The sequence below is a fragment of the Telopea speciosissima genome, chromosome 9 (assembly GCF_018873765.1).
Source record: "Telopea speciosissima isolate NSW1024214 ecotype Mountain lineage chromosome 9, Tspe_v1, whole genome shotgun sequence".
In the NCBI taxonomy this organism is placed as follows: Eukaryota; Viridiplantae; Streptophyta; class Magnoliopsida; order Proteales; family Proteaceae; genus Telopea; species Telopea speciosissima.
In genome coordinates this window covers 62,418,547-62,432,451 of record NC_057924.1, presented here as the reverse complement: position 1 = coordinate 62,432,451, position 13,905 = coordinate 62,418,547, and the positions used below count along the sequence as shown (strand labels likewise).

The 13,905-nt window shown below is 38.8% G+C and overlaps 2 protein-coding genes and 1 pseudogene across 2 annotated transcripts; 2 read left to right on the top strand and 1 right to left on the bottom strand.

Annotated features, from left to right (window-relative positions):
- Positions 1–2,961: 2,961 nt before the first annotated feature.
- LOC122639245 lies at positions 2,962–6,459 on the top strand (annotated as a pseudogene).
- A 1,840-nt stretch (positions 6,460–8,299) lies between these two features.
- Positions 8,300–11,819, bottom strand: LOC122638547 (sulfiredoxin, chloroplastic/mitochondrial). The gene is made up of 5 exons (XM_043831391.1): positions 11,670–11,819; positions 11,235–11,390; positions 8,927–8,960; positions 8,630–8,723; positions 8,300–8,537 (listed from the first exon to the last, which is right to left on the bottom strand). The coding sequence occupies exons 1-5, from the start codon at positions 11,736–11,738 to the stop codon at positions 8,522–8,524; spliced, it is 369 nt and encodes a 122-aa protein (XP_043687326.1). The 5' UTR covers positions 11,739–11,819; the 3' UTR covers positions 8,300–8,521.
- A 1,544-nt stretch (positions 11,820–13,363) lies between these two features.
- LOC122638548 lies at positions 13,364–13,883 on the top strand. Its single transcript, XM_043831392.1, has 2 exons — positions 13,364–13,586; positions 13,754–13,883. Exons 1-2 carry the CDS (start codon positions 13,494–13,496, stop codon positions 13,865–13,867), a joined length of 207 nt encoding a protein of 68 aa, XP_043687327.1. The 5' UTR covers positions 13,364–13,493; the 3' UTR covers positions 13,868–13,883.
- Positions 13,884–13,905: the final 22 nt, after the last annotated feature.

Sequence of the window (13,905 nt, the reverse complement as noted above, 5' to 3'; positions counted from 1 at the left end):
GATACAGAGAGTTATATTATTGTATGTTTTCTTTAGATTGCCCAGTAAACCTCAGGAAATAATTGCATCATATGAGGAGGAACTTGTTGGATGTTTTCTTTTCGGCAAAACCTCGAAGGAGATTTTTTTAAGTCAATGTAAGTTGAAGTAGTTGTTGTGATATGCCATTTTGGGATGAGCATTATACTGCCATTTTTATTTTTTTTTTTGGAAGAAAACAAAATACAATAGCAAGATTAAAAAAATAAAAAAATTCGAAATGTTCATTATTCAGAGATTAAGCCGCACATTTTGGGGAATCATATTGCATTATTACCTCACCATAGATAAGGTTTTTGTTGTTGGAAATTTCAGTACTGATATGACATCATTTACAATGCTAATGCTTATTTTCCAGCAACATCTGCTCATCCTCATTGCCTTTTCCCGTCTTGTTTATTTTGGGGTCAATACTTCTTCTAGTATTCTTCTTCCACTCTTTGTCCTTTCAGACTTCGGTCCTGTCGCTCTGCTCTCCTCTTCCTGAGGTATCAACCTTTGCTTATCCTCGCCTAATTCTCTTGCTACAACAAAAGAAGTTCACAACTTATTACAGTCATCCAAAAGAAGTTCACAAATTATTAGTCATCCACTTAAAGATATCAGTATCGTAAAGAAATCATCTTTTTGTAAAACATTCTAAGAAGTATGGACTTGTGGTATGCAGGGGATGGAATGAATGCCTCCCTCCATTGGAGGTCTGCCATGAGCCGTGTAAATGCCTGCGTATATAATTTTTTGTCTAGCTCATTGACGGTCTCAAGCACTTCTATAGCCCTAGTAACACCGAATTGATGTTCAATAGTTTGGGTAGATGTGCAAGACAAACTGGCATCCCTTTCCAACCTTGAACTACTGGTGTCCTATATGGCCTTGCAGGCCATTGAAAAATCAGAGCTTCTACTCCTCTTCGTGTTGGGAGTCTTATCATGCTTGTGGGTTGGAGCTGGTGCGTCAGTAGCTCCAGCCTCTCTAGCTTGAGTGTCTCCCAACGGTCTCACTCTATCACCATCATTAGACTCATGATTATACTCCATGTCATTGGACTTATTATTTGACAAAGCATTATGATGCCTCATGCCTCTATCAGCACTTGCATAATTTTCACTAAATATCATGCAAAGTTTTGGCTATTGTGGAAGACCATACTTCTTAAACTTTATCTAGGTAGGGTTTGCTTGACATAAATAAAGACTCACAAAAAGTGATCATATTATTCCTTTCGTATTTGACAAAATTATGAGTAAAATATGATCATACCTGTGTGTGCCTTTCCCATATAGATTTATCATCAATAGTGCAAGTTCGTGTCAAACTGTTCCATCCGATTCCAAATGTCTCCAATAACATTTTAAAGTTACTACACTTCTGCCTCAGCTTGTTCATCTTGTTCCTCAACTAATTTGATTTATAAGATCGAGACACAAGTTTTCTCTTTGAACTCATAATAATATTTCTCAATCCATCCTTATTAAGTGTTAGTAGTTCGATTACCCTTTCTAACTTCGTTCATTATGATCATGACAAAAATGTCAATAATTGTTTGCTTCCAGTTTGCATTCGCATCCCTACCTTAAAAACTTGACATTTTTTTACTATTTAACTAAACAAAAAAAATATGTTGAAAATAAATAAACTAGCAAATCTGAACTCGTTTGGATAGGAAAATTATCGTCCTCAAATACTATTGGGGTGCTGTGCGCATCGTGTGAAGCAGTACCACCCATGTGTGCACAATAGACCCCACCGTGCACACATGAGTTCTTGGGGGCGATAAAGGTCCGCCTGGATGGGGTTGGTTTCACAAATCATTATTTAGGACAATAAATTTCTTACGTTTGACTTTGTTAACCAATCGAAACAATTTTCGAAAATCAATGATGTTTGGTTGTTTTGTCCTGTCTTAGAGATGCTACCTGGCCAGTTGATGATCCAACTAGTTAAGCCCTATTATCAACCCTTGGCTTTTCTTTTAATTGTTTCTTCTTTACTACAGGTCAATAGTTGAAGAGCTGTTTTGTTTTGTTTATATGGAATGGATCAGTTTTACACGTCATTAGGGCAATAATTTTCCTAATGATTTTCATTACCGATCAAAACAATTTGTGAAAATTACTTGCTACCAACCATGGGGCCTGCGTTGTACGCAATGGTCGGCTGCTAGCCAATTGAATTTAGCGTAATTCCAAGATTGGTCTGTGTTCTCGACCCTTCTAAACCATACCCCATCTAATATAGCAAGTGTCACACTCCATCCTTAAATTAAATTAGGGTAATATGACCGGAATATTCTTATATTCCACATTGATCTACAGGATCAACATTTTGTTGTATCATGTATATCACCGATGTGGCGATGTTCATGTGTTTTTGTGTCGTTACTTCCCTGCATGCCCCCGAGTCGGAACTGGCCATTGGCACTACCAATTTATTATCAGTAAGTTATACCTGCAATTCATCTTTCTTTTTGTTTTCAAATCCTAAACAATTTGGAGAAGATGAGTTGCAAGTTTTTTTTCTTGCAAGGGCATTTTTGTAACTTTACCTCTTGATTTTAACACTGTTAGTCATAAACTAATGGAATGGGTGTATGTGTTAACGTTTATAAACCTCAGGGGGTTCACAGAATTATCCAAAACTGGGGGATAAAATTATACTTTCGTTAAACCTCAGAAGTGGTATGTATAAATTACCCAAAAAAAAAAAAAAAAGTTTCCAATTTTTTTTTCCATAGCAAATCAATACAATTTCTGAAAATCAATTATATTTGCTTTCTAGAGAGTAGTAGCCAGGAGGATGAGAGTGAAGAAAGAAGACAAGTGGAGGATTAATATTGACGCTGCTCACCAGTGAAGAACACAGAGGGAACGAACGCTACCTGCTTCACACAACAATCAAAGGATCTGCTAAAAAGAGGTAAAAATGGCCGAGCGCGCCGTCGCATTTCTTATAACAAAACTGGGCTCCCTGGCATTAGAGGAAGCTAAGTTCCTTGGTGGAGTAGAAACGCAAATCGTGTCTCTTCATGATGAACTTGAGTGGATTAACTCCTTCCTAAGAGATGCTGATCAAAAGCGCAGAAGATACAAAAGGGTGGACGTATGGGTGAGCCAAGTCAGAAATCTGGCTTATGATGCTGAGGATATTATTGATTTGTTCGAGTTTGAAATCCTGCAACAACGGCAAAGAAATTTCGTGTTGTGGTGTATGTGTTATCCCATAGATCTATATACTCTACACAAGTTTGGAAATCAAAAGAAGGATTGCAGAGATTTCAACTAACAAATCCAAGTATGGGATTGAAGATTTAGAAGCTGGACCGACTAATGATGGCTTAGCACAGAAGGAAAGGAGAGCTCCAATGGAAGAGGAAGTTGACGTTGTTGGCTTTGAGAAAGATATGGAGAAACTAAAGGGTCTTTTGACAGAAGAAGAGTCCCGGCACCAGCGGCACCAGCAGCTTCTTGTCGTTTCCATAGTGGGTATGGGTGGTTTAGGCAAGACCACTCTTGCTAAGAAAGTCTCTAGTGAAGTTAAGAACACTAAAAATTGTGATTCTTCTGCGTTGATTTATGTCTCCCAAGAATACACAATAAAAGATCTTCTCATTGAGGCCTTAGCACAACTTATGATGCCAACGGGCCCGAAGCAGGACTTACAAGAGAAGGTGGAAGAATTAAAAAAGAAGACTAAGCAACAATTGGAGATAGAGGTGTCTAATTACTTGAACGAAAAGAGATGTCTGCTTGTATTCGATGATGTATGGAAGACAGAAGATTGGGATGCACTAAAAAAGTCATTTCTAGTTCATCTGGATGAGGGGAAGCAACAACGAGTGTTGCTTACCACCCGTAATGTGGAAGTAGCCACACATGCTGACCCATCAACTCCTCCACATGAACTAAAACCTTTGGGTAATGACGAGAGTTTTAAACTCTTCGAACAGAAGGTCTTCCAATCACAAGAGAGAAGTAAGAAAAGAAGCTGCCCTCAAGATTTGAAAGCTCTTGGAGAGGAATTGGTTGAAAGGTGCCATGGATTACCGCTTACGATTGTGGTATTAGGAGCTCTCTTATCAACAAAGGAGAAGACATATGAAGTTTGGTCCAAAGTAAAGGAAAGCGTGAATTGACAGCTTAATCAAGGCCCACATCAATGCATTCACATATTAGCTCCAAGTTATACTGACTTACCATACTACTTGCAATCCTGTTTTCTCTATTTTGGTCTTTTCCCAGAAGACCATGAGATCCGTTCTGATAAATTGATTCGGTTATGGATTGCGGAGGGCTTTATACAACCGCGAGGAGATGAAAGTTTGGAAGATGTTGCGGAGGAGTACCTAGAAGACTTAATCGGAAGAAGCATGATCCAAGCAGCAACAAGGAGATCGGATGGAGGTGTAGAAACATGTCGTATCCACGATCTCTTGCGGGACTATGCAGTTTCAGAAGCCAAGAAAGATAAACTTCTTGAAATCTATGGGAATAACTGTTCGACTTCTCTAAACAAATTCCGCCGGCTTGCGATCCATCCCAACAAAGGTAAGCCTGAGACCGATATTTCGAGTTCCAGTTTATACCATCTTCATTCCTTCTTGTGTTTCAATGAAGGCTTCCAGAAAAATCTGTGGAAGGGTCTTTATGTGGATTTCAATTTGCTTAGAGTATTAGATTTAGAGGGTGTAAGAACTCTCCACAGTTTACCGAAGGAAATTGGAGGGCTTGTCCTTCTCAAGTACTTGAACCTGTATGGAACCGAGGTACGACAAATTCCAGATTCAATGGGAAACCTATGCAATCTACAAACTTTAGTTCTATCCAACACAAAAGTCAAACACATACCCAAGGAAATATGGAGAATGAGGAAACTAAGACATCTTTCTTGCTATGACATTGATTCTCCTTCAAGTTCAGTCAAATGCATAGACAAGGTTGTCAATAAGATTGGTCAAAGTTGTTCTCGCCCTCCCAGAGTTTATAAACTGAAGGAACTCCAGACTCTGAGCCTAATTGCAGGTAGTTGGATAGAAGGTGGCCTGGACAAGTTGACGAATCTGAGAGAACTTGGGATACGTGGAGACTTGACGTTGCATACGGAGGCACTAAGAGACTCCATTGACAAATTGAAAAAGCTTCGAGTGTTGGAGTTATGGGACCAAAGAGAAAATTCAGACCCTTTGCCTCTTGTTTCATTTTCACAATATAAGCACCTCTACAAAATGATTTTGTATGGATGCTTAGAGAAGATGCCTGCTCTTAAGGATTTACCACCACGTCTCATAGAGTTGAGATTGATTGGATCGCATCTAAAGCAAGGTGACCACCCAATGGCAAAACTAGAGAAGCTACCAAAGTTGAAGATTCTCCTTTTAGGATTTAAGTCATTTGAAGGAGAGGAAATGACTTGTTCCGAAGATAGTTTTGCTAAACTTGAAAATTTGGCACTTGTTGGATTAGATAAGTTAAAGGATTTAAAGGTGGGGAGAAGAGCCTTCCCCTGCCTTAAAGTTTTAACTATCTGGCAGTGCCCTGGATTAAAGAAGCTTCCAGAAGAGCTGCAACATGTCGCTAACCTCCAACAGCTCTAACATATGTAACATGCTGGAGGAATTCAAAGCCAAGTTACAAGAAGAAACAGGAGAGGATTGGGAAAAGATCCAAGGGCATTCGACCTCTGTCACCATTTCTTAGTACACATTTACTAGTAAGTTTTCTTGTCTCAGATCAGGGACACTTGAACTTTATCTCGCCTTCATTTATTAATAAATAATTTTCCCCTTCCCTTCCTCTCCTGATCCATCTGTTATTATAAATCTCATATCCATTTGGGAATATGATCTTGCCATCTATGTTTCTTCATAAACAGAATCCTCACACTTTCCCTGATTCCCCCACTTGTAGTTTGTTTGATCACTGTTTAATGCCTACATCTGGTAATCCACTAATTTCACTGATGACAGTTTTGATGACCAAACAAAAGAGGTGGGTTTGGTAGCAGTAATTTTGATTAACAGTTTGTTATGTTGTTTTGGATTATGGCTATACAGGGAGTCGACAAGAGGCAGAGATCAGAGGACTACAACAAGGGCTTGACAGAGCAATGGAGATGGGAAGCAGACACAGAGACATATGGTCGGAATCTCAGAAGATAGTGAACTGGCTGAAGGTGGCCATGGGAACTTTTTATTTTTCTCTTTGATTTGATTTATGCACTCTATTAAAACAATTTCTGTCTGTAAACTTATTAAACAGGGTTGGTTTTATATAGGTGTAGCAGATATATTAGTAGAACATGCGAGGATGAGTAAGCAGTGTGGGATTCTCTCTGGAGACTATTTGAATATGTTATTCTCAGTTTCTTGAGGTTATAAATGTTTTTCATTTTCATAAAAAATAAATAAATAAATAAAACTTGGCATTGATTGGTTATTCTACTACAGTGGGCGCGAACAAGTCAATTAGCATTCACTTCAGAAGAAAGACTCGCCTTCCAACTAGAAAAGAACACCTAATTTACCTGCTATGGAGAGCCATGGTCACAGAGTAATTTGCAGGTCAATCTTAATGCTGAAGAAGGGGTGGAGATTATTGAGCTGCAACTTAATCCTTTCCAGCTTTTATATATTGCTTGGAATTTAGAGTTTAGAATTGCGATCCTGATTTTATGTAGGAGTGTTATAGTTGTTCTCTTGCAGCTTAGTGCCCCTACATCACCATAAGCACTGGAATTTGATTTATTTTAGTATATAAAATATAGCTATACAAGTTTGCTTCCATTATTACCATATCTGCATCATTGATAATAAGATGTACATACAAATCAAGAAAGAATCGGATGCACTTTGAAGAAATTTAATGTCAAAACATTCATTTTGACATTAATATCCTGGTACAGATCAAGTATTGAAGGTCAATGTCACATCAAGTTGAATGGGGTTAGAACTTGAGCTAAAATAAATGAGGAGATATACCTGTAGTCACCTAGTTCTACATTTAACAACCCATTCAGAAAGATTATACACTTATGTTGAGATTTGGAGATTCTTCCTCCAGAAAGAAGAGAATCAAAGACACCAGCAATTGCTGACACGAGGTCAAAGGCATGCATCAAGATATGTTTTGATCAGATTTGCAGGGTTGAAGCAGACAGGCAATGGATCATTAATCCAAAACACATACAGAATATTTATCTTCCATATCTCAAAGTAGAAGAACAAATCAAAACTTCAAAGGAGACTCAAGTTTAAGACCTGGAATTTAACAGCAGTATCAGAAAACTATAGCACATAATGATAAAATCAAACTGGATGGAAACAGAAGAATTCTGACCTTTTGAATCTAATAAACACAGGTCATAAGACTTGCTGGAACTTTTCAGTCCCCAGAGTAAGGGTTGAAGAAAGGAGAGGAACTCTCAAGGACAATACCCTTACAGCAACAACAAACTCAGCCTTATCCCAACTTAATGGGGTCGGCTACATGGATCCAAACACAACAAAGAAAAACAGAGTTCTAGCAAAAAAAAAAGATGGGAAAGAGAAGAGAAATGGAAAATTTCAAATGAAAGATGAAAGATAGTAAGAGAGAAGAAGCCCAACCCAGCACGACAGGAGAATCTCAGCTAAATGGGATCTGCTACATGGATCCTTGCCCTCCAATAGGTCCTATCCGAAGTCATACTTGGTACAAGACCTAGGCTACGCATGTTCTTCCTCACCACTTCTCCTATGGTCATTTTAGGTTTGCCCCTAGCTCTTTTAGTTCCTTCAATGGGGATCATATCACTCCTCCTTACTAGGAATCCCTAGGCCTCGTTGAATATGACCATACCACCTTAAACGACTCTCTCAGAGCTTGCACTGATCGGAGTGACTCCCATGTCCGTTCTAATATGTTCATTTCATACTTTATTCTTCCTTGTTTTTCCACACATCTATCTTAACATCCTCATCTCTGCTACACAAAGCTTATCAATACCCTTAATAAGCTTAATTTTGCACCGTAATAGGCACATGTTTTTTAACATCTTAGCACATATGCAAGAACAAGCCTGTTAACATTAGCCCAGAACATGAAATGGTTGCTCGAATGAAATGTTCCAAAATGAGACAGATTCTCAGTGCCATTCTTCAATCTCCACATGAGAATTCATCACAGATTGCATTTTGTCATTCCAGAAAGCACTCTGAGAAATCATACGAAAAACTCTTAAAAGACCCAAGAAATTAGGTATAAAGCCTTTTTAACGGATACAAATGGACAAAAACCTTGCCCAGAACTTACAATTATATTAGGTTACCCACTCCCCCCCCCCCCAACCCCCACACACACAAAAAAAAAAAAAAATCCTCCAGAATCAACAAATATTACATTACAGCACCAATTCTTCTGTTGCAGTGATCCAATTCACCAAGTCCCACAACTGTAGAACATTGATCAGATGAGAACTACGACATGATGCCATTCTGTGAACTTTTACTCTAGCGAAGGTGATGCCTGCAAAATAGCATGAAGTAAGCTAAAACATGGTCTCTGTAAAATACAGCAAGTAGAAGCAAGTGACTATTGGCCACAGAGATGCAACTGACCTCAAAGTTTCTTTTGTCCCCTTCCGAATTTTACAACGAATTGTGGGAAATCCAAGGCGCTGGTGTGCCTCATAACGATGGCAACCAGAGAAACCTGGAGAGATTAAAGAATTGGAAGACAAAAGTCAGCCATGGAGAGATGAAGAAAAGGTTGCAATCTGGCCTTTAGAAACCATACCATTACAGTATACAAGGCCTTTAGAAACCATACCATTACAGTATACAAGACCTTAACAACTACAAAAGAAAACAGATAAACAGTTAATTTTTCGATGAACAGTTGAAAGGAGCACGCACCATAGTAGACTCCATCAACCTCAAGCACATCAATCTGCAAGATTGTCAGGTGAATTAATAAATTACGTTTGGATGTGAAATATCAATACAGGAACAGGCTTCATCATGGATGTATACAGAATCTACTAACAATAATATTACATGGAACAATGCCTTGTTCCAATAATTGTTGTAGAAACCAGTTAACCGCATGAAATTTGTGAAATAACAATGGTCTTTTTTTTTTTTTTGGTGAATAAATAATGTATTACCAAAGCCCAAGGGGGGCTAGCCAAAAAAGGGGGAGGGGAAGATACAAAAGGAGAGAGGAGGGGGGGGGGGGAGGAAGAAACAGACCCAGCTAATGGGTTCTCAAGAGAGCACTAGGGGTATCCAAAAAAGCCTTCATAGGCAGAGAACAATGGTCTTTTATCAACTAACTATTCCATTTTCTTTCTTGTAATGAGCTAAAGATATGATTTTTGTTCTTTTGGGAAATAATTTGATTTGCTCAATTCTTCGTAAGCAATCAAAGAGATACGATGCTACAACATGTCAGATACTGCCAGTGTATATACTATCGACTAGCAGTACTACTCCTATTTATTTTTAGGGCAGAGGTTGGGCATGCTGCCTGCTCCAGGTATGCAGGCGGCCTTGACCAATGGACAGGATGGGAAGGGAGGGGCAGGGTGGTCCTTTCCATGGGGGAGAGGGGGGGGGGGAGAGAACCCTTTTCCCTTAATTTTTATGAGGGGGTGAGTTTCTAGAACCAAAAGTGAAGGAAGCCATTCCATCACCTTCCATCCCAATTGGCTATATCTGCCGCATGGCAGTCCGTAAGTCCACATCACTCCTCAAGTGTTGATTTGATGTTCAGTCAAATCAAACTGTGTGTGCTTTGAAAATTTTTGAAATACTTAAACCCTTTTGAAAGAATTTGTCCAAAAAGTTAAATCCTGCTGGGTGATTCCTTTGGTCTCCTTGTAACTTATCCTTTTTGTTTGATTAAGGAATTTTCCATCTTTTTCAGGAAGAAAAAGGGTGGGGGTGATTTTTGAGGGTAGGAGGGGAGGAAGAACCTATATATGGGAGGCCATACAGTTAAGATGGACCACTAAATTCAAGATGCAATCAATCCAAAGAGTATCCCATCCATCCAATGCCCATACCGACCAAATTATTCCTCCATGTGGAAGAAATAACCAATGGTGCCAAAAACCATTATTTCACAACTGGAGAGGGATCATTATTCTGCTTATGAATAACACACATCTTGGTCAAATGGAAGTAGATACAAGAAACTGATAAGGCAACAGAAACCACATGATAAGAGTCCAAATCTCACAGCAATATAATTCTCAACTAAATGAGAGACCTTGTTTAGCTAACTTGTCAATAAAACAGTTAACCAATGTATGCTCCATAGTCACCAGTGCGTTTATTACCACAAGGGCAAAGCTTTATTCTTGTTTTCAGCATAGAAAAAGAGAACCTTAACTTAGTGTAAGAAGGATTTAGCATGGCTAGACAACTTCTTAAAATCTATATCTCCAAGAAAAGCTACTCTACCTAACAACATACTCCCCACTCCCCCAGATATGGAAAGGTAGGGGATCAAACCATTGCCACTCAATACTTTGAGAAATTCAGAAGATGAAAAGGTAGTGTAGATAGGCTCCCTGTTGAGGAAATTAGCTATTGCTTTGCAGGCATAGCAGTGACAAGGCTATGCACATCTTTTCTTCTACTTTAACTTCGTGCAACCTCAGGCAAGATCCAGAATCTCATTGTGATCACTGATAACTCCTTCGCCGTTGACTGCAATACTGCACTAGACCAAGTGTACTGCAGAGGCTGTGTTGTTAAGAGAGATTTGAGATCTTAAGGGCAACATTGAGCTTAGCCTTTGCCAATTGTTTGGCAAACTATGCTGTATATTCTTTGTCCTGATCTGTAGTTTGTCAGATGAGTTTATACTCAAGCAAGGTTCCAGGGGAATACATACCTCACTTGTCCCTTAAGTTGATTAAAGATGAACTAGAGCTCATAAACAACCCTAATAGAGACAAGTCCTGAAACTATTTTCAATCTGTCCTGGTCAATAAGATATCCAAAATTTCAGTGCTACTCTTTTTTAATTTGGTGGAGAAAAAAGTAAGTGTTAATTATGAGAAAGCCAAGTGATTTACACCCTTCGCAGTACTTCAATCTGAGGGTTGGTCATATATTGGGTTATAGTGCAACAAATTTGCAAACTTTACACAAAGAATAATGAAATTGACCAGAAAACAAATGGAACTGTTCTATCATTTATGGTTGCTCTTACTGGTTCTTGAAGCCCAATTTCTCGAATGCTCGCCATAAGGTCCTTCACCTTCTCTTGGTCATTAGCTCTGGTACGCATGAGTGGTCTCCTTATCTTTTCTAGCGGAATTTCAAGAATAACTGGCCCTCCGGATTTAGGCGTATTAAAAGGAATCCCTGAAAACAACAAAAATCCATGTCAATTTTACTTTCGTACAGGTCCTCAACTCTTAAACTCATCAACTAAACCAAGTGAAGAACGGAAAACCATCCAAGCCCATAAAACGTCCTAAACCACCTACTCGTGATTCCATTTTCGCCCTTCTTAGCATAATTACAGCCTCACAAGACATGTTTGATTCACTAACTGGTAAATTACGAAAGGCAAAAGCAGCAATTATTGGTCGCTAGAACACTTCAAAACCCAGAAGTGATTGAGGAAGAGAGACAAACCATTATTAGTAGATGAAGCCGTTACAGAGAAGCTCCTGAAATGGTTGGGAAGACGAAGAGGAAGATTTGCCATATTCTCAGACCAAGTCCACTTTCTCACCACAGAATCGCATACCAATAATTCATCACAGCATGTAAGAACACAATCTGAATGATTGATTTACAAAAGCAGAAAAAAAAAATCTGAATATGTGTGAATAGTGTGAATGATCATCCAAACATACTCCAAGCGTCTAGATTATATGTGGACCTAAGCACAGAGATAATTTCAGAACGACCACTTAGGAGAAGGAATCAACTTTGATAATTCAACGTAAGATGGAAAAGTCTTCTTGGAGTCATGGTTCATGACAATATACAGGATCAATGCTCGAAACAATGTGGAGGTGAAGGTCAATTTAGTCACTTCACATATTGTTGAAGGTCAACCACTAGGCTCCTACCATTGCGGGGTCTGGGTAGGCTTATATTGTACGTAATCTTACTCCCGCTTCACAAAGAAGCTGTTTCCTAATTCAAACCCACAATCATTTGGTCGCAATAAAACAATTTTACCATTGCATCGAGACCCACTCGAAGTGGGTGCTCAAGTTCAACTGGGCATATACAGAGCATTACTCTCTAAGCAATTTCACAAGTGCACTTCATCATAGAGGATGGGCTTCACCTCTTTGGCCCATTATACATGAGATGAAAACATCCATCAATAGAACACATCTAATGTAACAGGAAGTAGAAAATATTGAAATGGATTGAATAATAATGATTCTATCCAATAAATTTAATTTTGTTCATATCTCTAATATCTGCTTTTCAGATAACAAAGAAGGAAGCTCATAAGCTCAGTAGCCAATTGACCCCCACAAATTGAATTGGAAAGCCTATACTAGTGCAAGCAGGGCTACTGGTAGAAGTTCCATATCTTAGTTGAGTCGAGAGAAGTGTTCAGCAATGAGTCTTCCTGGACTTTCATCAAAAAAATGAGTCTTACTGGACATTATAGAAATCTCTCTATGAGTCTATGTAAGGGTGTCAATCGAGAAGGTTCTAGGTAATCAGGATGATTCTTAATTGGTTTTGCTCTCAAAAGGCCAATCCTAAAACTGTCCCCTTTATTAATCTGTATTCCCGTTTAATAATGAGACAGGCCGGTTCCGATGTCTTACCAATTCTAAGCACTCAAACACTCAAACATTCCAATAATAAGAGAATAATTAGGCGTCTGTTAGTTAAACATCTACAAGCCATGTTCCTGCTACAACGCTGACAGCCAAGAAATAGGATCTTAAAGGGTATTTTAGAAAATAATAAAATCTAAGAGTGTATTTTTTTTTTTTTTTTTTGGTAGAACATAATATTGTATTTATGAACCCAAAAAGGGGAAATGAATTATTCCATTTCCTTGGCTGCCAGCCTTGTACATTCCTGTTACAAGTGTAACAGCAAAAATTTTGTCCATGCATACGTAGTAGAAGAAGAAAAAGAAGGGGGCAGTGTCCAAAACATGGAATTAGGGATCGAATCAATCCCTGCCTTTCAGATTGGAATCAACTAGAATCAGTCCCAAGAACCCTAATCAGCCCTCAGATTTGAAAACTCAGATGAACAAGGAGGCGGGGGGGGGGGGGGCGTAAACTATGGTTCTATACGAGGGCATTTCTGTAAAATAGAGAATTAAAGAGATAAAACAAATCTCCTCTTCAGTATCTCTTGTGGTACTGACATCGCTTATCTAGTTTATCCAATTCTGTGCAGAAAAAACTGTTCGTTCCAAGAAACCCAGGACGGACCAAACAAAACATCAGAGGATCAAAACTCAATACAGAAGATGGATCCAATGCATATAGCTCTTCCCGTAGTGGGTATCGTAGCAGTTGCCGCAGTAACCTTCTATGCAGTGAGCTTTGCAGAGCTCCGAGAGGTACGATTCTATTTGTTCTGTTTTTTTTATATAGATTCTAGTGTACAAGAGAGGAACACAAAACTTATACTGAATTTTCTTCCGATTCTAAATCTTCTATTTTGCATATCTGTTCTGTGGATTACTGGTTGAGAGGTTTGGTGACTTTGCTTCCTGTTGTTGAGCAGAAATCTTTTAGAAACTTGGATGAGTCTGATGATGAAAACGGTGGATTCAGCTCATCTCTGAGCTCGAGAGGACGACGGGCCAGAAGGAAAGCAGAGAAAGAAGCCAAGAAATGAAATACTTGTGATGAATGGAAAAATGAGAAAATTGATGG